This window comes from Mugil cephalus, chromosome 11 (genome assembly GCF_022458985.1).
Source record: "Mugil cephalus isolate CIBA_MC_2020 chromosome 11, CIBA_Mcephalus_1.1, whole genome shotgun sequence".
NCBI classification, from domain to species: domain Eukaryota; kingdom Metazoa; phylum Chordata; class Actinopteri; order Mugiliformes; family Mugilidae; genus Mugil; species Mugil cephalus.
Window position 1 is genome coordinate 22,544,687 of NC_061780.1, and position 27,657 is coordinate 22,572,343.

The following is a 27,657-nucleotide window of genomic DNA, read 5'->3' on the forward strand; positions in this document are numbered from 1 at the left end:
TTTATTTATTTATTTATTTTTGGATCCCATTAATGGCACCAGATTACGCACACGAGATTCCAGTTATGTTTGAAGTCCCTTTCACACCTCGATGATCACGCGCAAAGAAACACTGGCACATTATGGAGTTAATCATCTGCCCCGTTTACTGCAGCATCCTTGAAGTGAGTGCCAAAGGAAACTGGCACCGGCCGTCTGGATGTTTTTGTAACAAAAATCACCTATAACGAGGTTTATCTCAGGTCACACGCGACAATAAAAAGGAGCAAAGGAGTAAATGATTTAAAATGAAGCCTCACTGGACATGTGATGAAGCAAAAGGGAAGAATAATGGTAGCATACGATGAGAAGAAATAGTCCCTTAAAGTATACTACGCTGGATAAACCGTTTAATTTTTATTTATTTTTTTATAACCCATAATGCTGCTTAAAATGCTGAATTTCATCACGTGGCCTCAGTAGAAAGTGAACACTTATGTTTTTGAAATATTGTGTCCTTCTTGATACTTGGTGTATATGTATATGTGTGTGTTACACATTATTATGTCGTTGTATATATAAATATTAGTATCATAGTATATCATGACTTAACATAAGGAGAAGGGGTGGGATTCCTACTCCTTTCAAACATAAAAATGTGTTTTACTTTGCATTGTTGTTTTATGATTATTGTTGTTTATTGTTGCATTTTTTATTTCATTCTGGATTCAAATAAACTTTCATGCATTAGTTAATTTTGTCGACGTCCATGATGAGGGTTTTACTGGGTTCTGGATAAAATCTAAAAAAGGCTTGAATCAAATCAAACTTTATTTATATAGCACCTTTCAATCAATAACAGAAAAGGCAACACAAATAAAAACATAAAACATTACAAGAAACAAATCAAGAACATAGTTAAAATAAAATCATAATAAAATAATATAAACAAAGAAGCTGAGACAGGCGTGTATCTATATGTTATATTTGTATGTTATGTGTTATTATTATATATTATTAAGTAGCCACATATTGTACATATATGTGTAGCAGTTTTAACTTGCTCAGATCAGGATCTTCATATTTATTTCAATGCAAAATACTTTCTGCTGTAACAGGAAGCTCCTCCACGTTATTAATTCAGTTCAATTCAATTTTATTTATATAGCGCCAATAACATTAATGCACATTATTTATCCTTTCTATGTGTATAATATATATTTATAATGTCTATTCTATTTCTTCTTCATGTGTTCATATGCAAAGTTTGTACATTTTTTATTTAATTTTAACTAAAAAACTATTTTTCTTTTTGCTTTGTGGCTCTGAGTGTTTTTTTTTAATGTGCAGCTGAACTTCTGTGGATGAATAAAATGCTGCGTTGGTTTAAAAACATAAATGAACAACAACACAGCAGATACATGTATTAGATTAGATTAGATTTAACTTTATTGCCATTACACATGTTCAAGTACAAGACATCGAAACTCAGCGTCACAAGTGGGACATGTGTTCCAGGCGCCACATCAGTGCACGACAGCTACACAGGAACTGCACACATTTAACACAATTTAGCCCCAAAATTAAAATGTACGACAAAACAAATGATGAGTTTAAAACACTGGGTTCTGTAAAGTTTTGAGAATGTTCACATACGTCTTAATTTCAGTGTTGCTGTATTATTCTGTGCTTCTCTTATGTCTTGTTCATGGGTGCGTTTATTCTGTTTTAATGGCTTTTTTATTACACCCATCGTTACGACATCATATTATTCTATTATTATGTCTGTATCGTCATGGTTATTACCATAAGAGTCATATTCATTTACACAGTAACCATGACAGTTATGATAGGAATACAGAAGGTCTTTGAAGATAGTAAATCATTCAGCGATTCAAATAAAAATAGAGTTACCGCTGGCTTTGTACCATTAATACTCGATTATCACATTTCTTGTTAGAATTAGAATTAGAAAACTTTTGTTTGTCCCACAATGGGGAAATTGTAGTTGTAAATAACAAAAAATAGAATAAACAATATACAAGTATTGGCAAACAGATAGTGGTTGTGATTGTTGCTGCCCAAGCTGTTGTGTTGTGCACAAAGTTGCTGTGCTGCTGTTGTGTAGCACCAATAAACGACTTTATCTAAGAGTGGGTGCCCACAGTGAAAGAATCGGTTTATTCCTTTTTTATGATGTTTTCACCCTCTGACTAACCACACACACACACACACACACACACACACACACACACACACAGTCACGTGTTAAACTAACACATGTCATCAGTCATTGTCTGGAATCTGGAAACTGTAATTTCTCTGGAAACAGGATGTTTAGGTCGTATGGTCTGAGGGGAGGAGGCGCTAGAGCTGATCATCCTACAGATACTTTAACAGTTTGGGATCTAAACTTCAAACTTTATTTATTTATATAGAACTTTTCATACTAAAAAGCCAACGTGCTCTACATAAATAAAAACATAAGACAAGACATTACAGCAAGAAACAAAATCAAAAACCGCCACCACATATGTACAGACACATAAAAACGCACTCACACATTCATACACACGTGCACACACACTGCACATACACAGACACACACACGTCCACACTCACACCATTATTTTGGCTTGAGGCAAAGAATCTAGTGAATTTGGAGGCCAGGTCAACACCTTGTGCTGTTCTTCAAGTTTATTTTATTTATTATTTTTTGGTTTGTGCCTAAACCAAATCTGAACCATCACAAATACACTATATTATTTATTTATTTGTAGTAACCTGTAAATATTTCTATTAATTATTATTTTACAAATGAATAATCTTTCTGGTTACCTTTAATTATTACAAACAGTCACACTCGCTCCTAATTAAGACCTAAAGTTGTGTAAACTGGACAAAGTTGCAGAGTAAGTGTATCTAATTACAAATGTTTCCCTGCAAAATAAGTGCACGGCCATAAGTAAAGAGGCCTAATGATGTGACCATTAACACTAGTCACATGATATTGATATAAGTTATAGGAGACACCGTATTCTTTCATTTTAAAACTTTAATTTTACCCAAAATCTAACTAACACTTCAAGAGCTTCCAAAAACTGCACCAACTATTGTTGCCAGGTGGATTAAACGAGCTCCACTGCCTCACTGTGATTTGTAACCATTAGTGTAACTGCACTGTCCTCTACAGGAAGATCCAGGTATGTGCGCAATGTTATTACTGTAAAGTGTGAAAAAATAACACTTTTCCACAAAAAAATAAAATAAATAAAACATTATAATGAGATAACTGTGTTGATGCCAAGACTAAGAAATTAAATTAATGTCAGATGTTTTTTTTTCTCCCAGTTCAGATACGTGCTACACATCAGGAGTTTAGTTTATCTCAGACTCTTCAATGTTTTTCAGGCCAAGGACCCACAAACTGATGCAGAGATGCAGCGAAGTGCTGTTTATAAATATGCATTATCATCATTTTACATTCAATATTAAGCTATTTAAACGATACAGAAGTTCAAATATGTAGTTTTTTATTCCAAACATGCGCAACAGTAGTGACATAAACAAACCTTCTGCCTTCATTTAACCCTTTACTAAAATATGTTGAATTCATGTTAATGAATCCAACATTCATGTTGAAGAACATGTAAAAAACAAAACATCAAAAATAACCATTCAGGAATGGACAAAATGAACATGAATAACTAAATAATAAATACATAAAAATAAACTAAATATTCCATCCTTTACATGTCCGAAAAGGAAAAGTATAGACTTGCTTTATTCCACCTGTTCTTGATACATAATGTAATAATAATATATGTATTCATATATTCATGTATTTCATACATTCATGAAAGAAGGTTGTAAATTAACAAAACCTAAACACATTTATTTCCTGTATTATTTCAAAGTTTCATCATCAGGGAACTTCACGTCTTATCTTGAACTGTATTATTATTATTTTACTTTCAAACCTTCGTTGCTGGTCCACGTGCAGCCGGGACATGAATGCGTCCAGAGAGGAGACGGATGTGAGCTCTGGACTCATTCAAGTAGCCGAACAAACGAAACGGAGCAGCTGTCACAGGGTTAGTGAACAGAAGACGCACAAACTGCTGCGTCAAAAGTAAAAAAAATAATACGCAATAAAAGATGCAAAGCAGGAGGAGCAGGTTAACACAGGAAGAAACACAAAGCGCTGTAGACTGTCACACAACGTATAGTTTAATATACACTGATCAGCCACTTCGCATCACGACGCATTCGTTTTCACTAGTGTACCTAATAAAGCGTCCGGTGAATGCCCTCATTTAACCATGAATTCATCAAACCGCAGCACTTATGGTCATAAACCGCATCGTTACTGGTATATATTAACTCAAAGTAATCTTCCTTTTGGTAAAAAAACCATTTGAATGTGGTCGTTATTGATCCACGACCACAAATAGTTCAGTATTATTTATAAATTAATAAAGCTTAGGAATCTGGAGATGACAACTCCCCCTCCACCACCACCACCACCACAAAAAAACATACACAAAACAAAATCAGTCAAACAAAATCTAAAATGATACATGTTACTTATCTTCTCAGCTTAACTCGTCATATAGTTGATTTTTTTTTCTTTTTAATTGGCCAAAGTCTGTAAAGGCGTAAAACTGCTCATGCTGAAATGTAAAACGGATACAAACAACCTTCCTCTTCATCCTCAGCAGCTTCTATCGAATGGCAATAACTTACTTACTACAAGGGAAAGCAAGTAGTATTTACATTTTGCAAGTTTTTTTTTTGTTTGTTTTACAAAAAAAACAACACACTGGTGCGTTTACTTGTGACCGAACATGTGTTAAATGCCAGTCTGGTTCGTCTCCAGAACAAATGGCAGCAAAACTGCTTCAATGCACCATTCGACCGAAAGGACGTTTTGGAAAAAAAAACCTCATCTCGTAATGTGTCCTGCAGCAAAAAACTGACGGATTTCAAAGGCGGCGTTGAACCTGCGACACAGATACTGCACAAAAATTAAAAGGCACATCGACAGCATGTACAAAAAAATGAATTCCCTACGTGTGCAGCAGTTCATCTAAAATGTGATCCCAACAGAGCTTTTAATGGGACTATTATTATTATTCATCCCACAGCAATCAGTTGAAGTTCAACAATATCTTCCAGTTACAGTTTTCATGGGTTTTCTTCTATTCCCAGTAAAAAAAAAAAACAAACAAAAGAATAAAAACGGTCCGATACACGACAGCGACTCCCGTGTGGAGAGCAGCCGGCCTCTGTGCTCGCAGTCTGTCGTTGAGCTGCTGTCGCACACAGGCCTGGCCCTGGTGCCGACCCACTTCCTGTTGCTCCAGTCTTCATTAATAAAGGCTCCAGGCCTGCGGATGATGGTGATGTTGTTGTTGTTGTTGTTGTTGTTGTTGTTGTTGTTGGGGCCAAAGCATTGATGATGAAGAGCTAGAGGAAGAGGTGGTGACGTCACTCGGGCCGAGCTGCTTTCCACACACACACATTCAGTCCATCTTCTCCTTCTGGACCAGCTTGGGAGCGTCCACAAAGTCTCGCCCATTGAAGAGGATGAGGCCGCCCGTCACTACGCTGGCCGTCCCCCAGAACAGGACGTAGGCCAGAGTCTCAGTCCACGTGTCGCCTGGAAAAAGACAACAGGCCTTTTAATGTCAGCGAAAGAACAGCGGTGAAACTTGTAATGTTGTTATCTGTGTTGTAGAGCTGGGTGGTATACTGGTTCATTAAGAATACTAATTATGGTATTAAGTTTTAATATATCGGTGTATTTGGTTACACAGAGTTAGGAACACATCGCTGTAAGACACTGTTTCAGACCGGACCATTTTCAACGTAGCGCTTCTAAACACACATGATGGCATGATGAAGATGGAAAGGTACGACAAATGAAGCCATATACAGGTGCCGTGTCAGTTGTCTGGTTTATTTAGCGTGACCCGACATCCCCGATTTCTGGGGACACTCGTTTTGGATGACCTGTCCCTCGCCTATAGCTGTGTCCCTGCAAGTGTCCCCAATTTTAGCTTTTTATGAATGAGAAAAAAAAATGTTGCGCGCAGACTACAATTATTACGGTAGCCAGTCAATTTTTGTAAAACAGGTACTACAAAAAAAATAAAATATAATAATAATACAATGTTGCTACTAATAATTGACATGTCCAAGGCTCCTATAATCCCCCCGAGAAAAATCCACTGTCAATATATATATTACAAAAAATGTTTCAATTTTTGTGTTTTTTTTTTTTTCGAAAAAATTTGTGAAAGTCAAAAAAGTCCAAAATTAATCAAACTTTTGCTATTTATGATTAGTACTGAAGTGGATTAAAAGATTTATGTAAAAAAAAAGTAGAAAAAAATATTAACATGTCATTTTTAGGGTGTTTTTAAAGAGGACACTTTTGTTTCTTAATGGTAACAATGTAACAATTTTCGTAAATCAGGCACCATAAAAAAAATTAAGATACATCAAAATCAATGTTGTTATGAATCATTGACATGTCCAATGCTCTAATAATCCCCCCAAGAAAAAAATCCACTTTACATTTAGATTATTGACAATATTCCAGTTTAAATTTTTAACATTGCTATTTTTAGGGCGACTAGTTAGTTTTAAAGATGACACTTTTTTCCCTTAATGGTGACAACATAACAATTTAGGTTACACAGTGTAAAAATGGAGCATTAGCTAAAAAAACAAAAACAAAACTTTGCCAAATATGATAGCAAGAAGCATAACTACCACTAAGTTATCAAAAAATAAATAAATAAAATGGAAAAGGACACTTCATTTCATCTTGACTTAACATTAAATTCTTACCGTTTATACCGTGATACCATCAAAATTTTGAAAAATACCATGATACACATTTCTGGTCGCCCCACTTTGTTGGTCTAAAAACTGCGTTAGGTCTTACCAGCCATTAGGAGGCAGATGATACACATGGAGAACGCTACAACCATAATAACAGGCAACTGGAAAAGGAAAAAGAAGAGTCAAATTAATTATTATTATTATTTTTTTTAAATGGAATTAAAATTCTATTTTCCAGAGTCTGTCTTACTGTCAGGAACTTCCAGTCTTTGGGGTCACGTAGCGGAGTCGACCAGTCGGCCTCATCCACAGCGAAGTTGCCCAAGAACAAATCAATGGAGTCCTTCATTAAAAAGAGACCATGTGAAGGGTTAATGGTCGACGTGCACCAGACAATTAATCACTAATGACCAGAGGTTCCCAGGTAAAACTAGTCCCATGTGGTAAAGATTATTACTATTCCACACAGACCGACCCACCTGTCTGAATCCATCAGAGAAGTTGTTCTTGTAATATCGGATCATGGAGTTCCAGCCGTCCATCACCAGCCCCCACTGAGTCCTTTTCCCTGTCCTGAAATACCAACGGGAATCTGTTCAACACCTGACAAACCCAGCACTGTCTTCTACTTCCTTTTACAGCCGAGTGGAAGAAGAAGAAGAAGAAGAAGAAGAAGAAGAAGAGGAAACCGACCTTGTGAAGTCAGTCTTCAGGGCCCCGGTCCCAGCGTACTGCTTAGCACAGGCATCGGCGTTGTCTGCCCAGGCTGCACATGAAACACAACACACGGATCAGCCTAAACATTATGACCACTCGTGTTGTCTGTGCGAAGTTCTAGTTTTGGACTTTTGGTGTTGTTGTGATGAGGGTTCCTACACATTTGAAAATTCAAAATTCCATATTTTTTTCAGACCGTAATTTCTAGGCTGTAAAAAAAAAACAAAAAATCTAATTTAAATTTGTTATTACACAGGTTAAGAGCCTCCTTAGCCACATATACCACAAATAGTTGTGTCTCATGTAAATAAATTATGCATTTGTTTTCATTATTCTGAATATATACGCGGTTGCGTCACCAAATAATTTCCAGAAGGTTATAGCTCGATAATGTAGCTCATGATTTAACAGCACATGAACAGCTGAACTACCTGATGTTACCTGAAAAGACTTGGCCACACTCGCATTCTTAAACATCAAATAAGTATTCAAATACTGTTTCACAAGTAACTAAAGTCAAAAACAAAAATAAATTAATCAATTAAACCATTTATAAACTGAGTGAGCCAGAGAATTCACATTTTCTCATTATGTTCAGCGACAATATTCATAATTTTATGTTTTAGAAACTTGAACACTGGTGACAGTCTTGGAAACATGAATACTTTCCATACTTTTCCAGACCTGGAAATTTATAAAATCATATTCCAGACTTTCCATCCTTAGCGTAGGTCCCCTGGAATGGTAACGACTGAAGCTGCTGTTTGCGTGAGGGCGAATTCTCACCGTTCTTGTACATCTTCTGAAAGTCTGTCTGCTCCTCAATGTGTTGGCCCTTGTGAAGGACTCCCATTCTCTGCAGGAAAACAAATAAAAAACAAGTTTGAGCTGCAGAAAGTAGTCTTTATCACCTTAGGAGGGTCCCCCTGCACTGGAAGACACCGTGCACGGTCCCTGTCCCCAAGAAGCTACACCTGAGGGAGATGAACGACTACATCGTCCTGACATCCAGAATCATGAAGAAGTGAGTGTGCATCCTGTGTTATTGTCTTCTCTTCCGAGTACCGACTCCATTTCAATAACAGCATCAGTCCCAGTTGTGCGAAGCTGCTGTGATGATAGGATTTAAGTATCAATCTCTGCCCATATCCACCTTTTACTACGGGGGAGGATGGAGAAGCTCCTGATAGACTTAGGGAGAGAAGCTGCATGAACTCTGTGAGGAGTAATTTACTGGACGTGAGCTTGTTTGTTCCTTTATTCTGTTTTCTTTGCTTGTTTTTTTTGTCTGTTTTTGAAGTGATTTTGTGTTTTTTATGCCTTTTATCTTAATCTTAAACCTATTTTATGTCCCAATGTAAAGCACTTTGGCTTCCCCCGTGGTTTTTAAATGTGCTATATAAATAAAGTTGATTGATTGATTGACGTATAGAAGAGAAACTGGAACAAAAGTATCAATCTCATCACGCTAGTATCGACCTGATACTATTGATATTTAGATCTATACGTCCATCCCTACTGAGAGGTGAGTTGCTTTGTCCCTCCTGATCACTGGGACCTACCTGCAGCTGTGACTGAAGCGTCCGCTGAGCCAGGAGGCTCTGGATGACGTTGGTTCGGTCCAGACAGTCCATGCAGTTGCTCCGAAAGGTTCCCTCTTGGTTCGACAGTACCGTCCCATCTGCATCCACCAGGAAATATCTGAGTCCACATGCAGAACATTACTCTCGTGTGGAGTGCATCTACGTCTGCCTGGTGAATCTGTTTACTCGCACAGATGCAATGCAATGGAAAAAAAAATAAAAAACACTGACCCAAATTCATCTTGCATTTCAGCGACCATGTCCAGTAGAATCTGCAGGCGGTGCCACCTCAGACGACTGCACTCCTTATGGAAATCAAAAGCTATGTACCTGCAGAAAAGCAAGTGTTTGTCTGAATGTTCTATTTTTTATTCATTTTATTTAAGTTTTTGGGGTTGAATCAAGTTGGTAGCACTGAATGATGATCTCTTATTATCTTATTATCAATGCATGATCTCCACATTTCTGTCTGACTGAGTTACACATGACGTTAGCCAACAAAGAGGAGTAGATGTTTTGATACTGCAGAAACCTAAAACAAATAACTACAAAAGATCAGACTTGGCTGAAGCCCTGATATCGATCTGATCCGTTTAAAAATGTCTGCATCGGTTTCAATAAATCCCTAATTAAAACCACAGGAATACGTTCACCCCAGCCACATGTGAAGCGCAGAGTTATCTTACTTGATCATGCCATTACCCAAACTGGTCACCATCTTGTCAAACTCCACCTCCAGTGGTTTTTCTGAACCCTTTTGGTTGATCTGTTAAAAAAAAAGAAAAAATTAATTTTAGTCGTGGTTATGATGCCTGATCTTCCGTCACTCTGGCTTCATATCATTAAAAACTAAAGATGACAGAATTAACAGATGATTTTTACCAAGTTCAAGATGACTTGTCTTCCATAGAGGATTATTTGTGAGTCAAAGTGTCTCTGGAATCCGTCCAGCTAAGGAAAAGAAACAGACAAGAGGTTAAACTGACCTGGATATTAAGATAAAAATCACAAATACAACATACGGGTGTGAAGAAAACATACGTGGTTCAGCGCTTTGCTGATCTGTGGTTTGGGTTTGTACTTGAGGTTGGGCCTCTGGGACCAGTAGAAAGGGATGGAGCCTCTCGTCTGTGATAAAGAGGACATAGTACATGTCATGATCCAGCTTTGTTTCGGTCACTCACTCTTTATCGTAACACTCCATTTAGTGCCAAAGTTAAGTAGCGAGAGATAACAAAAGGTAATAAACGGTTATATGAAACATGCTAAGGCATCAAAGACGTATCAATCTGCAGATCACAGTGATTGTTCAATCCCTCGAGGAACATAAAGGAACATAAAACATCCATTGTTATCGGACAGAAACTACTTTTCAGTCTGTTGTTTCTAGTTTATTTGTGTCGTCAGGTGACATTCTAGATCATAGAAATTTAGATGATGTGGATTTGTTACATACATAGACTTCAAGATAAAGATTTGAAGGGCACAAACTCACACCAAACTCTAAAAAATGATTCATAGGGTTAGTAAATATAGCTCAACATCTAGAGCTTTTTCTGCATGAAAAATGCAGATGTTAACTGAAAATACATGAAATAGTCCAAACTCAATAGTACATGAATTTTCAACACACATTTCTGTCTTATCTCAACAGAGATAATCAGTTAATCAGGTGAATTCTGACTTACATAAATAAATTATTGTATTACAATTTGCATGAACATTTTTGAGCAGAATGAAAATAAAAGAAGGAAAACAACTGTAGATCATTTAATATTAGTTATTATTAATATTCTTTTACTATTTTACTCTCCATATTTCCTCTCTCACCTGAACAAACGAAGCCTTGGCACTGTTGTACTGCACTATCTGCTCCGTTTCCACATAGTTTGCAGGATGTCCTTCTGAATCGATGCCTGCGGACAAAAAATAAATAAATAAATAAAAAAAGAGCTGTTAGTGAAATCTGATCTGCTCAGAGCCACAGTCTGATGAAACAATCAGCCTCCATCTCCACTGTGATGATGAGCCTGCACAGTTAAATGCACCTTAATGTACATTAATGCGCATACAGGATTACTGACAACCTTTATGTAAAAATGACTTATTTCTATGCCTGTGATAAAAGGATAAAACCATTTTTTATATATGTAATAAAACAGGAATGTAATGAAGGGTCCTAGAGCCTGACATGTTACCTCGGACGTAGTAGCGAACTCCGGCTCTGAAGCAGCTCCTCCTGGAGATAATACACCACTCGAACACCTTCCCATTGATGCAGCTGGACTTCATGGTGATGACTAGTGGGCGGATGTGTTAAAGAAACCAACGACGCCGGCAGATTTTAAGTTTCGTTATGCATGCACACTACAAGGCCAAAGGTTTGGAAGCAACTTCAAGTTTCTGTGCACAATGGGTTTCTTAAAAACCATCATGAGACCTTTGTATTTTGTGATGTATTTACTGCACGATCAGACTCATGTTACCAGAACATTGCTGAATAAATGTCAGCAAAAGAAAAGAAGGGCTCAGATTTATGGTGCAGAGAAGATTTGCAAGAGTCACAACTTCAGTGCAAAAGTAAAAAAAAAAAACAAACCCCAGTTTGCATTATTCACTTTAACTCTTTTGAGAGTCTGCAAACAAATATCTCTTGAGGAATGAATGCCTCATATATAAAGAAAATGTCTTCTGATAAGTTACTCTTTGCATAATAATCATGTTTATCTTGATGCAAACTATACCAATGAAACTATGATCTTTTATGTACAAATTTGATTTTGCTTCCAAACTCGTGGCCTCTAGAATATATATAGATATATATATATTTAAATCAGAGTAAATTGCGTCAACAGTAAAGGATACAGCCGTGGACAACAGGATACACAAACTTGTGTAACTGCAAAACACAGAGCAAATGTTATTATTCAGGCTTAACGTTGGCTCGGTCTTCCTCCCTAAAGTGCATCCTGGTGCAGTGTGTGTTCTCCAAGTTAGGCAACACACAAGATCCTGACCATCAACATGCATCAATGAGCCTCCTGCACCCGTGACCCTGTTCATCACTTTTCCTTCCTTTTCCAGTCTGTCAACTCTCAGCAAATTTAAATCAAGACTGAAGACTCACATGTTCTCAGCTGCCTTTGACTAAATTCATTTATCGATAACTTTAAGTTAGATTTTTTAGGACTTAGCCCTGTAACTTTTATTTCACTCCATCAGGACCAAAACCACCTGACACCCCACACCATCCGCTAAGACACTTCAAACTACGGGTGGGTACTGGAAAGCAAGTATCACGATACTTGAGTCACGATATGTGATATTGTGATAAATTAAATATATTCTTCACTGAGAACTTTTAAGTGCAGCTTAAAACACACATTGTACAGAAAGTACATCAGATGACAGAGATGATAATTCATTGGACAAATTGAGTCAAAAAACAATATTAATCCAAATGATCCATTTCCAATTTATTACACTTGTAGAAAACGTGGCGGTGGAAGTTGCCATTGTCATATCGATATTTATACTTAAAACAGTAGCACCATGCATCATTTCTTCTTATTTCCAGTTTTTATTTTTCTAACTTGTATATATTATTATTTATTTATGTTTTTTGTTTCTTGCCAAGTTAACTTTTACTTAATGTTATGTGGCGCTGATGCACCAGGTAAAACTCCTGAGTACATTGTATATTTGGCCAATAGAGAGATTCTGATTCCTTTTAAAATTTTATTGTTTGATTTTAATCATACATTTTAATGCATTATAATTTTTTCTAAAATTCGGTCTTTTAATGTTATTTTTCATGTCTTTGTGAACTCACTTTGAATCACATTATTGTTGAAATGTATGAATGAAGGAGGCTGAATGAACCTTTTGATTTTCATTGACCACTGTAGACTGGGAACAACCATTTTTTGAGACAGAGGAAGCTTCTCTTAGTTTTTGTGTAGGTGGAAAGTCAGTCTGATAATCAGCATAAAAAGTGTTAAAAAAGAAAAAGGTAAAATTTAATATAATTTAACATTAGAAGTTTTAATTTCATTTTTGACCTGCTCTTTGATTTTGTCTATTTTTGACCGGATCATTTTTTTTCCCCTCAATGTTCTTTTCATACTTTTTAAAATTTCTAATTGTGCTCAAAATTTTACGATGATTAATTAAACTTTGTATCTGGAAGGTTGTGGACCAATAAATTAAGGTATGAAAAAAAAAACATAATACCATCCGAGAGCATTTATGGGATGGGAGCCCGTACATTTGACTTTATCTGGTTTTATTGAGGAAGCACACGCACTGTATTCACCAGCCAAGTCCACAGGCTTGTAAACTCTCTTTCTGCCATTATGACTTCATCCGGCCCCTGAACTCATACAGTAAAAACACTTCAGTGCTAACTAACCTGAGTCACCTGATGGAAAACTAAATCTGAGACATAAAACATGACATCTTACCTCAGGTTGTGCAATGAATTCCCTCAACAAGTGGCCGTTCCAGACAAAACGCTGATCAGCCTGCAACGAGAACCGTTACCATATGTAAATATGAAGCCATATGATGCAAACGAAGGGGGCAGACGTACAGTAAGTTGCTTCCATTACAATAATAACAATAATAATAATACCATGATAAAAAATAGCACATCTTACCCTCTCGAGGAGGCTCATCTCCTGAAACTCAGGGCTTGTGTTTGCCAGGCGCTGGAGAGAGTGAGTGAGGTCGTAGTCTGCTGCAAAGTAGAAGCCATCGGTGTGAAGCACGGCGTTAATCATGGACAGGAAGGTCTTGTTGTCTTGGACCTACAACAAGAGACGAATCCAGGAACAGATGGGAGAGACGAAAACACTGACTGAGAATGTGGAGATATGGAAAACAGCCTCTTCCTTCAGACTCAAGAGACCACAGCTGAATACTAGATCACTGTTATGTGAATGAATGATTTCAAAATCCAACAGTCTCACGTATGTTAATAATAATAAATAAATGCAAACACCACAGGCACCACACGACCCACAGCAAAGTCAAATTAGAAATGTGTTGAAGTTTTTTGCTGTAGTTGAGAATAATAATAGTAAAACTGACTCTGAAAAGGATTGAAAAAAACTAGTCTGGTCTGCTGGTTATAACTCATTTCAAGATTCAAGTCAAGCTCTCAGACAATCAACAATCAAACTACACACTGGTGGATGTCGCCATAATCCCTGGCACCTACAGGCACCTGACAACACCGAACATTACATGAGCCTTAAAAGAAAAATATTTGTACTCTTGAGGCTTAGTCAAAGTCTCAGTAACAATAGTCAAGTTTAAATTATCTGTGTAAGAACTTTGTAGTTAAACAGATGCACAGAGACGGGGAAAATATTTAAAATGTTCACTGCAGTAACACACACGTCAATTATACAAAGCCAGTTATGCAAAGTGTATATATAGCCTGTTATGTGCTGTCAGAGCCAGTTATACAATTTAAGTTCATTTAAATTGACTATTAATAATTTGAGTTAAAAACACGTATAATTTATGTTTAAATAAGGGAATTTATTTTTGTTATTTCATATGGCACTGCTTTTTATTTACATAGTGGAACAGAAGAAGAATTAAGTTTCCTTAAGTCTGTTTAGTTAAGAAGGTCAATGAGGTATGTTTATATTATTTTTGTTTATACTGTGTTTGTAACTTGTTCTGTGTTACATGAATATAATTTATAAATAAATAAATCCCTGTGACTGGAAGAACACCTTGTGTCGTCAAGCAGACATTTGTAACATTAAAATAAGTAAGACTCCTGATCACATACAGTAATAAATATAGAAAAATACAGTAATTAAAAGGTGTACAATCCTACCTGGCTGTCTGTCAGGTGCAGTATCGTCTTCTTATAGGAAATAATGTCAAAGTCCAGGGCCTTCCACACAGCATGGCCCAAAAAGTCTCCCACCTTCTTCTTCTTTGTGATGACAACCAGGTACATGCCTAATAAAAATAAATAAATAAATAAATAAATAAATAAATAAAAATGACGGTTGGAGAAGAGAAACAGCAGCATGTGTTTTTTTTTTTTTTTTTTTTTTCTTTACCTGCCACCAAACGTATAGTTCCCATGACTCCACATATTGACCTGGTCTCAACTGATGCAGGGATGTCCCTCCTCACTGATGAGCACAACAGGAACACAACAATGATTATTGATGTTCAGAAGACAAGATGCAGAATCGTAAACACTATTAATTATTCATAAGGGTGTGATAAAGACTCCACAACTGTTTTTTCCCACATGCTCCTGTACATACTGCTGCAGATCAACATTAGAAACATGCAACTATTGCCCAGATGTTCAGACAATAGAGTAATTCTCTTTAATTCCTTCTACCTCATACATTAGTGTGGAGGAGTGTCATTGCTATGGGTGAGAGGTTAACATCTAATCACTGCTTTTCCACCTTAAAACTATACCCTGCAGCAACACTCCCAATTCACCCACTGTGGAATAAATAAAAATGATGATTTTTTTCTTCTTTTCTCATAATATCCTCTCTGAGTTATTACCTGTCAGAGTCATCTCAGTTGACACCCTGTCAATAGCCAGGACGTCCACGGAGCCATCGTCCAGAGCCTCTATGTAAAACTTCTCCGGCGTGGTGTGCCTGGTGCAAAACAGAGAAAAGTTGAGAAACAGCTTCAAAAACATCTGCAGACGTCAAGCAGCAGCAGCTGGACAGAGAATAAAACTGTGCCTGGAATCAACGCGCAGAGCCAACACACACACACACAAACTGAGCTTAAGTGACGCGTTTATGGTCCAAACGAAGCGTTCACACTGAGCCACACAACTCTCCATTCAGCGCAGGTGTAAAATAAAGCTACGTGGTGTTACAGTTTCACTCCGGGGACTCTTACAGGCTGAAACTTTCGTACGCCGTCGCCATCTTGCATTGACCACAGGAGTCGTCTTCGTTGCGATGTGTCGTATGTAGACGAGTCGATGCTTCCTAGTGAATCAAAAGAGTCGATTCCCATGGAATGAGTGTGGAGGCTTCTTCTTCTTTGATTTTTAATTGGCGGTTGCATGACGGAGCCACCTAGTGGACTGGAGTGTGGAGATTGCAGATTAAAAACAACAACAACAACAACAAAAAATTCAAATGTCAAACGATCTTGTTTTGTTTAAAAACACAATGAGAACATGAAGCAGTGTGTACTGTTTTCGGTCCTTTCCTTTCTGCCTCATATCTCGTGCATTCAAAAGCCCTTAGTAGTCATGAATTCACTATTTCCTCCATTTTCCCGCGATAACAAATTACTTTCCCCTGTTTTCTCGAGATCTAGAACTATTTTTTGTCATTATCTCGGAAAAACAAACTTATCTTAATGTTTTCTGGCAAACATTAAAGCACAAAAACAAATGGCTCACCTTACAGTAGCCCTATTACATTAGGCTAAATGAAACTGCAAAATGAAAATAAATATTAAGAGCAGGTTCTGCCACAAACCTGCACAAGGACATTTACAGTATGTCGCGTTTCCACCGGTATGGTACGACACGGCACGGTGCGGTATTTGCATGTTTCCACTAGCACATAGATTTTGGTATCGCCTCAGCCCTGGTTCCAAGCGAGCTGAAGCGATACTAAAACGTGATGTCAGCCAACTGCCTTCCACTGATTGGCCAACGAGTGTCGTCACTGGAAGCGCCATAAGCGCACTGTAAATAAACACAAGACTCGACCCCACCACTTTTTAAAACCCTGCTGCTCTTCGACGACACTGCTTCGAACAGGAGAGTATGACTACACAGAAGCTAGCGTTAGCAAACATTAACTTACCATCTAATATCGTCTTTTTGCAGCTCATTTTCTCTAGTTTAGGGCTTGTTGTTCTGGTCTTTCCGTTTTGTGCGTGGCTTGGCGCGGTGTAAATGACGCCACAAATGACGTCACGGCAGTTTTGCGCAGCCGTGCTATGAAGACCCCGCCCACGTCGAGGAGGTACTATATGGTACTCATATACCATATACCATATATACTCAAATAAATAAATTAATAAATAATAAAAAATTGAATGCATAAGGCTTATCTACACATCAAACCATCAGTATTTGCTGCACTGGGCTAAACTTTTAGGCTCTTAAACGACAAAGAGCCCAAAAGAGCCAAACAGTCGATTCTTCTTTTGCAACCTAGGCAAAAGACACAGTTCTCCGAAAAGAGCCAAACTTCCCATCAGTACTTCTTCGCCGTCTCGTTTTTCCGCAATGACCGGCAACTTCCAGCTGGTTGGTCCACTACCGCCACCCTCCGGTCAGAGGTGGGAATCGCACAATAGACTGTAGCACTGGTGTCAAAATCGTTTCAGTTGTGGGAGGGGGCACATAGCTACAGCTCAATTTGATCTGAAGTGGGCCGGACCAGTAATATAATATCATAATAATCTATAAATAATCTAATCTATAACAGAGAGAGACATGAACGGTCAACGACAGGCAACTATCTAGCCTATGATGGAAACTAGTTTCTGGTTTTCCTACAAACACCTTATTTTTTATTATTTTTTTTATTATAAGTTTTTTGAAATATATGTAATATATGTAAATTTAGACTAAACGTCTTAATCCCTTGCCCTAACCTCCTCTTCCAGTTGGTGGTGCTAGTGAGTCTTTACGAGGGTTTGCCACTCGTCATTAAAAAAGAAGCAGAAGGCGAAGAAGAAGTCGGAGGAGGAGGAGAAGAAGAAGAAGAAGTAGACGGGGAAGAAGAAGAAGAAGAAGTCGGAGGAGGAGGAGAAGAAGAAGAAGAAGAAGTAGACGGGGAAGAAGAAGAAGAAGAAAAAGAAGGAAAAAGAGTCCAGTGAACCTCAGGCTGTGTTTATCTAACGTCAGATAATATGAAGCCAGGTAGAGTAAACTAATGTTAGATTTAATTACCACGACAAACCAGCTGCGTCACGCTCTGCTGTTTAATAATAATAATAATAATAATAATAATAGTCTATATATGGCCATAGCTCAAACTATTGTATATTATTACACAGTATTATATGTACATATATAGTTTATTTATATTATTATATAACTTAAATATATTTCATATCTGTTACAATGTGATGCAGCTACTGGACACAGAATTTCTGAAAATAAACTATCTATCTATCTATAAATATAATATAGGCTACAATATATATATAAAAAATATACAGAAGTATATCTAACTGTAATATATATGTAAAATATACAGAAATAACAAAATATATATTAAAAAAAGTATCTAAAATAAACAAAAATATATGTAAAAATATACATAGCAGATGATAAGGTCATAATTTGGAATAAACAAGATGAAAGCTTGGATCCATCCTGCCTTGTGTCATCGACTCAGGCTGATGGTGGTTGGTGGATTCACACGAGGTTGGTGGATTCACACTAGCATCCAGAAACCCTTTTCTTTTGTAATAATTCATAGTATTTCCATACATACCTCCAAACTAAGACGTGAAGTAGCGGCACATAATGAGCCAGTGTGAATGTTAGTTCCAAGGTTGAACAGATGATCCTGAACACAGTCACATCTCTAATTAAAAACAAAAAAAAAAAGGTTGTGTTTAGTTATCCGTCTGTATAGATTCATATGAAGCGTTTGTTTCAGGGTTCAGTCCCCGTGGCGATAGAGGAGGAGGAAGAGGTGGAGGTAGAGGAGGATTTAACGACCGCGGTGGACGAGGAGGATTCAGAGGAGGAAGAGGTGAGATTATTGTTCTGTCGTCTTTAATACTGCTACATCATATTCATCATCATCATCGTTTTTTATAGGTGTCATAAATACATGTTTTTATTACATGTTTACTTTCTAAATTACCTTATGAACCACTGATAACTCTTTAATAACTAGTTTATAAATATTTTCATATTTCATTTATAAATAATAAGATAATTAAGTATGAAAAAATAAGTGTGAAATGTCAATCACTGCTTTATAAATGCTTCACATTGTGCAGTTATTTTAAAGTTTTACCAAATTGTACATTTGGAAAAAAAAAGGCCTTTTGGAATAATTTAGAATAATTGTGCACATGCAGCTGTTTTGACTGGCTGTGTTATTAGCTGCATTAAATTTTTTTTGTTTTCAGGTGGAGGATTCAAGTCCCCGGAGGGAGGATTTCGGGGCCGAGGAGGTGGGAGAGGCAACGTCAGAGGAAGAGGAGGCCGAGGAGGAGGAAGGGGAGGGAGGGGAGGCTTCGGAGGAGGGAAGAAGGTCTTGATTGAGCCACACAGACATGAAGGTTTTTATTACCAGCGTTAAGATTATTAACTGAATCTACTAATTTAGATAGACTGTATGGAGAAGAAGCAACTCACAAAATTGACATTTTTATCTCTTTATTTACACCACAAAAGTCTTCTTTGTCATTTTTAATTTACTCCAGTAGTGTGTGTGCGTTAGACCCTGACTCATTGTGTGTGTGTGTGTGTCAGGAGTGTTTATCTGCAGAGGGAAGGAAGATGCCCTGGTGACCAAGAACATGGTGGTTGGAGAGTCTGTATATGGAGAAAAGAGGATCAGTGTGGAGGTGAGTGATGCGTTTGGCTTCGAGGTGGCTGGATGTGTCGAAATCTGATCACAAGCAGCCAGCTTTTAGTGGAGTGGTCTTTTTTTGATAGGATCAGATTTGTTCTACGCTCTATGTCACTCATATGGTGCTGCTTAAACATATTTGTACCCCTCAGAATTTTATAGATTTCTGCACAAAAATTACTCAAAACTTCAGTGGAGGTGCTGATGCTGGATAAAGAGAGGCCGATCAAACAAGGGAAACCTAAATATTACGCTCTTGTGTTTGTTAATTCAGAAAAATGAACCAATATTACATATCTGTGAGTTACTGCACATACATAAGAGCCAATCTGCCATAAACGTAAACATACCTGAGTGGTGTACACAATTGATAGATAAAGAAAATAATTGACAGATTCGAGTTTTAATTTTTACCTGGGGACTGAATAGGCTTCTGACAGAGTCAGTGTGTAATATGCTGCCTCGTGATTGGCTCAGCAGCGATATGGGCGGGGCCTGCTGCATACAGGAGGCTTAGATTGACAGGTCTAGTGTGGTGGCTATATGTTGTATTAATGTTAATGTGTTTTAAAGAAACTTAAATTTGTGGGGGAAAATTAAAAAAATATATATAAAAATATCTAATCAACCAAAGATTTTGCGGATCCCCTAGGGGTCGCGAACCTCCTGCTGAAGACCTATGTTGTAGGGCATAAGAAGAGAACAACTTACTTACACTTTCATGTAGAAAATCAAGGTGCTTGATTGGTTCCTTGCCATTAAGTGGTAAACAAATGTAAACATGTATTTTAGACCATTACAACATTAATTCATACACATCATCACATTAGACACCATTAGTCCACTTCTTCATGGTACCTAATAAATCAGTTACACTCAGCGTTCATCCAGAGAAGGACCTCGAAGACCACATTTAACCTGAGAATATTGTCTTTGTCTCTGATTGGCTGGATGACGCCTCTAAACCTCACTGAGAGGCACCGGGACACAATTTAAAAATGATTAAGGGTTAAGCCATTATCACAGGTCATATTCTTACACGATATAATCCAGTCACTTTTTGTTTTATTAGTTTGAAGACTCTCTGTGTCACTGTACATGCATCCCTGTATATTTACATCCCTTTTTTTAGGAAGGAGAAACTAAGATTGAATACAGAGCCTGGAACCCGTTCCGCTCTAAGCTGGCAGCAGCCATCTTAGGAGGGGTAGACCACATCCACATCAAGCCCGGAGCTAAGGTGATGTACTTGGGAGCCGCCTCTGGCACCACAGTGTCCCACGTCTCTGACATTGTTGGACCGGTGAGTACTGCACAGTCTGTGGTTATCAGAGTTTCACTATGTCCCTCTATCATACAGATGTTTGGAAATGTTTGCAAAGACATGACATAGTATAATAAAGCCAAGTGAGGGTTCTGTGTGTGGTTCCATGTTTGCCATGTTAAACATGAAAATCAATGAAGCTTTATTAAATGGCACAATTGAACCCAGGTGTAACATTGACCTGAACCTCCCATAAAAATTAATAAGTTAATAAGTAAAATACTTTTACTTGACAGGTTGAAGTAACTTCTGCGTCCTGTGTTACAGGAGGGGCTGGTCTACGCTGTCGAGTTTTCCCATCGATCGGGCCGCGACCTTCTCAATGTGGCAAAGAAACGCACAAACATCATCCCGATCATCGAAGACGCTCGGCACCCTCACAAATACCGAATGCTCGTTGGTAGGTGTGGTGCTGATAAAATTAAACACTGATATGTGCTGCACAAACGCAAAGATCAGCTTCTTAACACTTGAAAATGAGTGATATTTAACATGGCTCCTGTCGGTGGAGGTCATGGTGCGACATGTTCGCCTCAGACACAACCAGAACATTACTAAATATAACTAAAGCCTTAATAAGTAACACCGCCACTCACCGCTCTTTATGTTCATTTAAACGTGTAGAACTATTTCCGATTTGTTGTAAGACTACGGTGATGCACTTCTTGCATGAAGTCTGAGCCTTGAACTGATCACATACAACATAATTTAGATTCCTTCTCCCTCTGATTGTGCTCCTGTTGGTTTAAGAGACATTTCTAAAGCACGTTGTATCACAAACAGGGATGTAAAGATGATTAAATTGTTTGGTTCGGGGTATGAACCTTGTTTAGTAGTCTCAAGTTTTGAAATAATAAGCTTTATATACGCTGCCTCTACCTATGATATCACATTATTTTATATGATAATAACATTTGTCGTGCATAATCACATGTTCATAACATTTTCTACTGGTTGAGAGAGGAATTAATGCATTAGATTGACTTAGGATGGTCTATTTTTCTGTGATGATGAGTCAAACAGGTTTGCATGTCTGTGAAATGAAGAAACAGGGACAGTTACGGTTTCATTTATTTATTCATATTCAAACATATTTAAACTGCTACCATAATAACTGTAGTCTATGCGCAACATTTTTTTTTCTCATTCATAAAATGCTAAAATTGGGGACATTGTCTGGGACAGCATTAGGTGGGGGACAGGTCATCCAAAACTGGGACTATCCCCAGAAATCAGGGACGTTTGGTCACCCTAAAAAAAAAACAAAAAAAAACAAACAACCAACGCGACACCTTTTATTTGGCACAAATCTTCTTGTTCTGCTGCTTCCTTTTTCCATCTTCACCACGCGTTGCAGTGACGCTGTTCATAAGTGCTACATTGAAATTGCTTCGGTTCTGAAAACAGGTTCAAGCGTCGTGTAATCAAATACACTGGTATGTCCATATATTAAAAATTAAAAGGAAAACACCTGTATTCGGTATGAACCTGTATACCGCCCAGCTGTAAGATAAGTGTCTTTTTTTTATTAACATTAACACACTTGAATCTTTAAAAACAGCCATTTTATGTCAGATAATTTTTATTTGGGTTGTTGCTGAATAAAAGTTTGGTATTAACACTGTGTCAGTTCCACATAGTGGTGAAAATCAGGTGGTTTATACTTATGTGTTGAGTTGATGCAGAGGTTTGATTGGTCCGTTTGGTAGTAGCCTGTTTCTGGTCTAGTATTTCCCGCTGCTTCTCCATCTCTTGTTGTGGATGAGGTTTGGAGACACAGACGTTTGTACAACTCGTGTTAATGTGAAGCAAGTGAATTTTGGAAGTAGAAACAAAAACTGTCTAGTGTGTGAAGTTTACGGCGTCTAGTTCCTGTAGTACTACTCTAAAAGAGCCTTAACACTTTCCTGTTGAACAACAATGTTCTTTTGTACGGTTACTCACAATTTTCTTTATGAGAGTTACTCTGGGATCAAAGCTTTTCTTTCACTGTGATGGATTTCCATCGATCCATGGATTCTACGTACGAGTTATATTTTCACCTGCTACCAAAGTGCATGAAGGAGGAAAAGTAATTGTAGAAAGGTCAAGACTCCGGTAAAACTTGTAGTTGATGGAGCAACAGGTCTAATAAAGTCGACCTTCCTACATAATGTGCAGACAAATAGCTTTTTTAAAAATTTTATTTAGTAATGGCCTGTTCCTCTCCAGGCATGGTGGACGTGATATTTGCTGATGTTGCTCAGCCCGATCAGACCAGGATTGTTGCTTTGAACGCTCACAACTTCCTGAAGAACGGTGGACACTTTGTCATCTCCATCAAGGTAAACACGGACATTTATAATAGTGGGAATAGTCGGAAAATCTTTGATTGATTAGATATTTTTTGTTGTTTTATTTTTAATTTTCGCCCACAAATGTAAATTTCTTTAAACACACATGAATACATATTTGAGTAAATGGATAAATGAAGGCAGGGAATAGAAATAGCTTAATATTGAATGCATAATAATAATAATTTAATATAGTACGTAGAGGGTCTCTACTCAATCTCTCCATCAGTTTGAGGTCCTCTACTTTAGAGTACATGTTACTTCCAGGTACTTAATGTTTCTTTGTTTTCTTGAGGGGGTTTTTCAGCTACATGCGCGTTTCTTTTCTCCTAAGGCTAACTGTATAGACTCAACAGCGGCTCCAGAAGCCGTGTTCGCTTCAGAGGTGAAGAAGATGAGCGCTGAGAACATGAAACCCCAGGAACAGCTGACACTGGAGCCCTATGAGAGAGATCATGCTGTGGTGGTGGGCATCTACAGGTAACACCCACTTCAATATACAATACACCAATCAGCCACAACATTATGACCACGACAGGAGATGTAAATAACACTGACCGTCTTGCGACTATTCAGTGTTCTGCTGGGAAACTTTTGGACCTGACATTCATTCATGTGGATGTTATTTAGACATGTAGCACCCACCTAGACCAGACCAGACACCCCCCAACCCACAGCAGTCCCTGATATCAGCAGGTACACACACAAAAACGGTTTAGAAACAACTAAATTTACAAAAAAAAAACATGAAAAATAGCACAAATTCACCTCCAAAGATCCCAAACTGATTGAGGCCCCTCCCCTTAACGCACAGGACCCAAAGACCCCCACTAACAACATCCTGTTACCAGACACCACAGGACACAACTGTTCTGGAGGTACAAGAGAGACCTACACAATATTATGAAGGTGGTCATAATGTTATGCCTGACCGGTTACAAGGGGGCTGGAGCCAATCTTAAATCACCAGTTATCGCTACTGTAAATCTCTATTACTAATAAATGGCTACAGACTTTGTCAGTATCTTGTACAACTTCTCTGGGAGGTGCATGAATAATTTCCACGAGTCTTGATGATAACCCTTTGTTAGTTCATCTCATATTTATTTCTTAGCATTTTTATTTATTTTTTTTATATATATATTCATATATTTCAAACCTCTGACATGTTGGTAAATTAACCAGTAATGTGTAAAAAGAGTTCCTGTTGCTATGTGCCTTCTTGACCCATATTATCATATCAGCTCCAGCACTGACTGTGTTAAACAGCTCCATCTGATGGACAGTTTAAAAGTTACCTTTTCACTCACACATAACCTGTCCTGTAGCTGTATATTTTTTATTATCTCATTTTATGACATATAGATAAATAACTCACAATGCAGTATGTGATTATTAGCTGCCCACTGGCTTGGACGGCTAATAATCACATATTACAAATCGTGATTGATGTATACGTGTTTGCATATTCTTGGAATTTGTTTCTCCACATTGTAGCTTCTGTTATAGTAGTTTTATATTTCAGTATCTGATCGAGCACTTCAGTTGTAGAATAGTGCCAGATTGTGTAAACCTCAGTTAATTAGCACAGACTAAACGATAATAATCTTGCTCCAGAGTTTATCCTGTACACCAGGATGTCTCCTAAGTGCCCATTTTCTTTTTTAATTTTGTATTAACCATCTTTTTTTTCTTTCCTTCCTTAGACCTCCTCCAAAACAGAAGAAGTGAAACGCGAAAGAAGACTCAGGCAAACTATTACCATTTTAATTTTGAGTTTTAGGACTTAACCACCTTTTGTGTCGCTTAAATGTATTTAAACCCTTCAGAATTTACAACATCACTGCATAAAGTTAAATCAAGTCCAATCATAGACCCAATCATACTAATCAAACAGAAATATTATATATGTGCATTTATTTATTCAAGAAAATACCTCCTTGTGCAGCAGCTAAATGTTTCTGGTGACTCCTGATCAGTCATATACGACGGCGGCCTGGAGGAATTTAACCCGCTCATCATTACAGAACCACTTCAGATCTGAGGTGTTGGTGGGTTTCTTGCATGTTACTTTTTTCCCCCTCTGGTACTAATGTATTTGCATCTGATGCTTTTTATTATTTTATCTGAATGTAATACATTTTGCTTTCAGTTTTTGTTCCTGTGGTCTTTATCAGGATGCTTCTGATTCCTGATAACACAAATCATATCCCAGATATACAGCCCATGCTTTCTCTCTGACTGAAACCATATATTTTAACTTTGTTATGACTGCACATAGAAGAATGATTGTAGATATGTAGTTTACAGCTATTTATTCTAAAACCAGTTCACATGAATTCCTTTCCAAAAACTGGATATTTCATTTTAATAAAATGATTCTTGTTCATGAACTGTTACAATTTGACTAATATTTAGATCTTTTACTCTGTGAATGGGGTCGTTTGTGAGTCCGTGTAGTATTTTTTATAAATGTATGTTTGTATTTTGTTCTTCTTAAAAGCACTGCCATGAACGGTATCTTGCAATTTCTTTTTTTTTTCCAATTTGTAATTTCTAGCTTCTTTGCTTCTTCTTTATACACCAGAAAGCATCAGCCACTTATTTTATGAGCAGAGAACAGAGGAAGAAACTACCTGTGTGATTTTCAAGCAATTACATGAAATCATGGCTCAAATTTGACCCAAGAACAACAGGAAGGTTAAACTTTGTTGTGATTTCCTGTGAGAGCAGACTGGAGGTGAGTTCAGAGGCATCCTGTTCATGGTGCAAAAAGAGAAGTGTCTGCTCTAAAAAGAGTACAACCCAGTTTGTTTCTGTAGCATATTTAAAAACAACCGCAGCACAATCACCATTAACATAAAATCAATAAATATGAGTTAAAATGAGCAATAAAACATCATCAGAGTAATATATTTTTGCACAATAAAAGATGAGACGTCAAACTGTTCTCTTTTAACTCTTCTGTTCATGTGCAGATGGATACTTTATTATCCCAAACTGTGACATTTCACTCGTTGCAGCAGTAACTTACAGGCGCTCAGCGTAATAAAACACACAACATATTTATTCATGGTAAATTCATAAGAATATGTTCATTTAACACAGAAGTTTTGAGAGTGTATTGGCTCATGTGGTGTTGTGAAGATCACACCCATGATTTTTTTTTTTTTTTTTCATCAAGTAAAACGAAACCTGAGTCTCGTTACATCGATTAGAAACACCTCTCAGAAGATGGGCGCTAATTTGGCCTTGAAATTCATTTGTAATCCTGGAGGTGCACTTATGTTTTAGACCTCTCAGATAATGAAAATCCAAGACAATTTTATTTCTGTTGGGTCAAAAAATAACCTTTTTTTATACTGAAAACAGATGGAACAAACTACCAACAGAAGTGGAATCAGCTCCATGTGTGAATGTTTTTACATCCAGGCTAAAAACTTTTCTCTTTTCAGCTGCTTATGGGTGAGTGATAAGTTTAAAGAAATTCTGCACTCTTATTTTATGCCCAGCTCTTTTTTTCCTTCTGTCTTATTATTATTATTATTGATTATAACCCTTGCTTCCTTTTCTTCGATATTTGTCTTTTTAATGTGAAGCACATTGAGTTGTCCTGTGTATGAAATGTGCCTTATCTTACATGGATAGAAACACATAAGTTAGATATGAGGTGGAAAACAACACTGGATGAAACATTGTCCTTTGACAGTTTTGAGCTGGATTAAGTTGTGCATCACTTTTGACCCGCAAACACACAACACATTATACAAAAAAAAAAAAGAACAATTAAACTAAAATAAAACTCTGAGAGGTTTGTGTGACCGTGCACGGTGTTCTTTCACCCATTTTCATCTATTTTTAATTGTCACCTTTTGCTCATTTTGTAAACATGGAACTGAAACTGTCCCACCATATATTTTTGTATGTTAAAAGTTCAGGTTTTGATTCACACTTCCTTTAAACTCTTAATATAACCCACTTATTCAGTTTGAAAGGTGTGATCTTTTATTTTAGTGTCCAAAGACGGTGCTCTAGAATTTGTAATAAATTCATCTTCATCCACAAACCAAAGTTTTCAAAGTAAGCTCTGAACTATAGACACTTTGTTTTGGAATTTAGAATGGTCGAAAAATAAGAAAAATTAAAAATTACCCTCGTTCCTGATGCCTCTTAGTATTATCGTCCTGTACCTTTGTCTCTTTTGTCCCTCTTATTTACCTTCTTCAGCGCTGCCAGCTTATGAGAAAACCTTTGAGTGAGACTTTGTGGTGTGTGGGGCAAATGCACGGTTGGCC

General features: G+C 37.3%; 2 protein-coding genes across 2 annotated transcripts; one reads left to right on the forward strand and one right to left on the reverse strand.

The window, feature by feature from the left end:
* Positions 1 to 4,186: 4,186 nt before the first annotated feature.
* On the reverse strand, positions 4,187 to 16,191 carry LOC125016976 (phosphatidylinositol-3-phosphatase SAC1-B). The gene is made up of 20 exons (XM_047599781.1): positions 16,038 to 16,191; positions 15,687 to 15,784; positions 15,218 to 15,292; positions 14,986 to 15,113; positions 13,790 to 13,939; positions 13,595 to 13,654; positions 11,997 to 12,030; positions 11,330 to 11,431; positions 10,962 to 11,047; positions 10,173 to 10,259; positions 10,014 to 10,082; positions 9,818 to 9,897; positions 9,363 to 9,461; positions 9,111 to 9,249; positions 8,335 to 8,404; positions 7,525 to 7,597; positions 7,311 to 7,404; positions 7,082 to 7,174; positions 6,935 to 6,992; positions 4,187 to 5,641 (listed from the first exon to the last, which is right to left on the reverse strand). Exons 1-20 carry the CDS (start codon positions 16,064 to 16,066, stop codon positions 5,505 to 5,507), a joined length of 1,761 nt encoding a protein of 586 aa, XP_047455737.1. The 5' UTR covers positions 16,067 to 16,191; the 3' UTR covers positions 4,187 to 5,504.
* Positions 16,192 to 17,861: 1,670 nt separating this feature from the next.
* fbl (fibrillarin) lies at positions 17,862 to 25,755 on the forward strand. Its single transcript, XM_047598372.1, has 9 exons — positions 17,862 to 18,030; positions 18,779 to 18,874; positions 19,260 to 19,412; positions 19,606 to 19,700; positions 20,838 to 21,008; positions 21,297 to 21,429; positions 23,241 to 23,353; positions 23,697 to 23,842; positions 25,069 to 25,755. Exons 1-9 carry the CDS (start codon positions 18,021 to 18,023, stop codon positions 25,091 to 25,093), a joined length of 942 nt encoding a protein of 313 aa, XP_047454328.1. The 5' UTR covers positions 17,862 to 18,020; the 3' UTR covers positions 25,094 to 25,755.
* Positions 25,756 to 27,657: the final 1,902 nt, after the last annotated feature.

What these genes read in the sequence shown, in the direction of transcription:
- LOC125016976 (XM_047599781.1), bottom strand. Translation starts at nt 16,066, where the DNA reads ATGGCGACGGCGTACGAAAGTTTCAGCCT. An exon ending in AGATGAGCCTCCTCGAGAGG is followed by an intron (nt 13,655 to 13,789) that starts GTAAGATGTGCT and finishes TTCTCGTTGCAG; the next exon opens with GCTGATCAGCGTTTTGTCTG. An exon ending in GACAAGTCATCTTGAACTTG is followed by an intron (nt 9,898 to 10,013) that starts GTAAAAATCATC and finishes TTTTTTTAACAG; the next exon opens with ATCAACCAAAAGGGTTCAGA.
- fbl (XM_047598372.1), top strand. An exon ending in CAAATACCGAATGCTCGTTG is followed by an intron (nt 21,430 to 23,240) that starts GTAGGTGTGGTG and finishes GTTCCTCTCCAG; the next exon opens with GCATGGTGGACGTGATATTT. An exon ending in GTGGTGGTGGGCATCTACAG is followed by an intron (nt 23,843 to 25,068) that starts GTAACACCCACT and finishes TTCCTTCCTTAG; the next exon opens with ACCTCCTCCAAAACAGAAGA.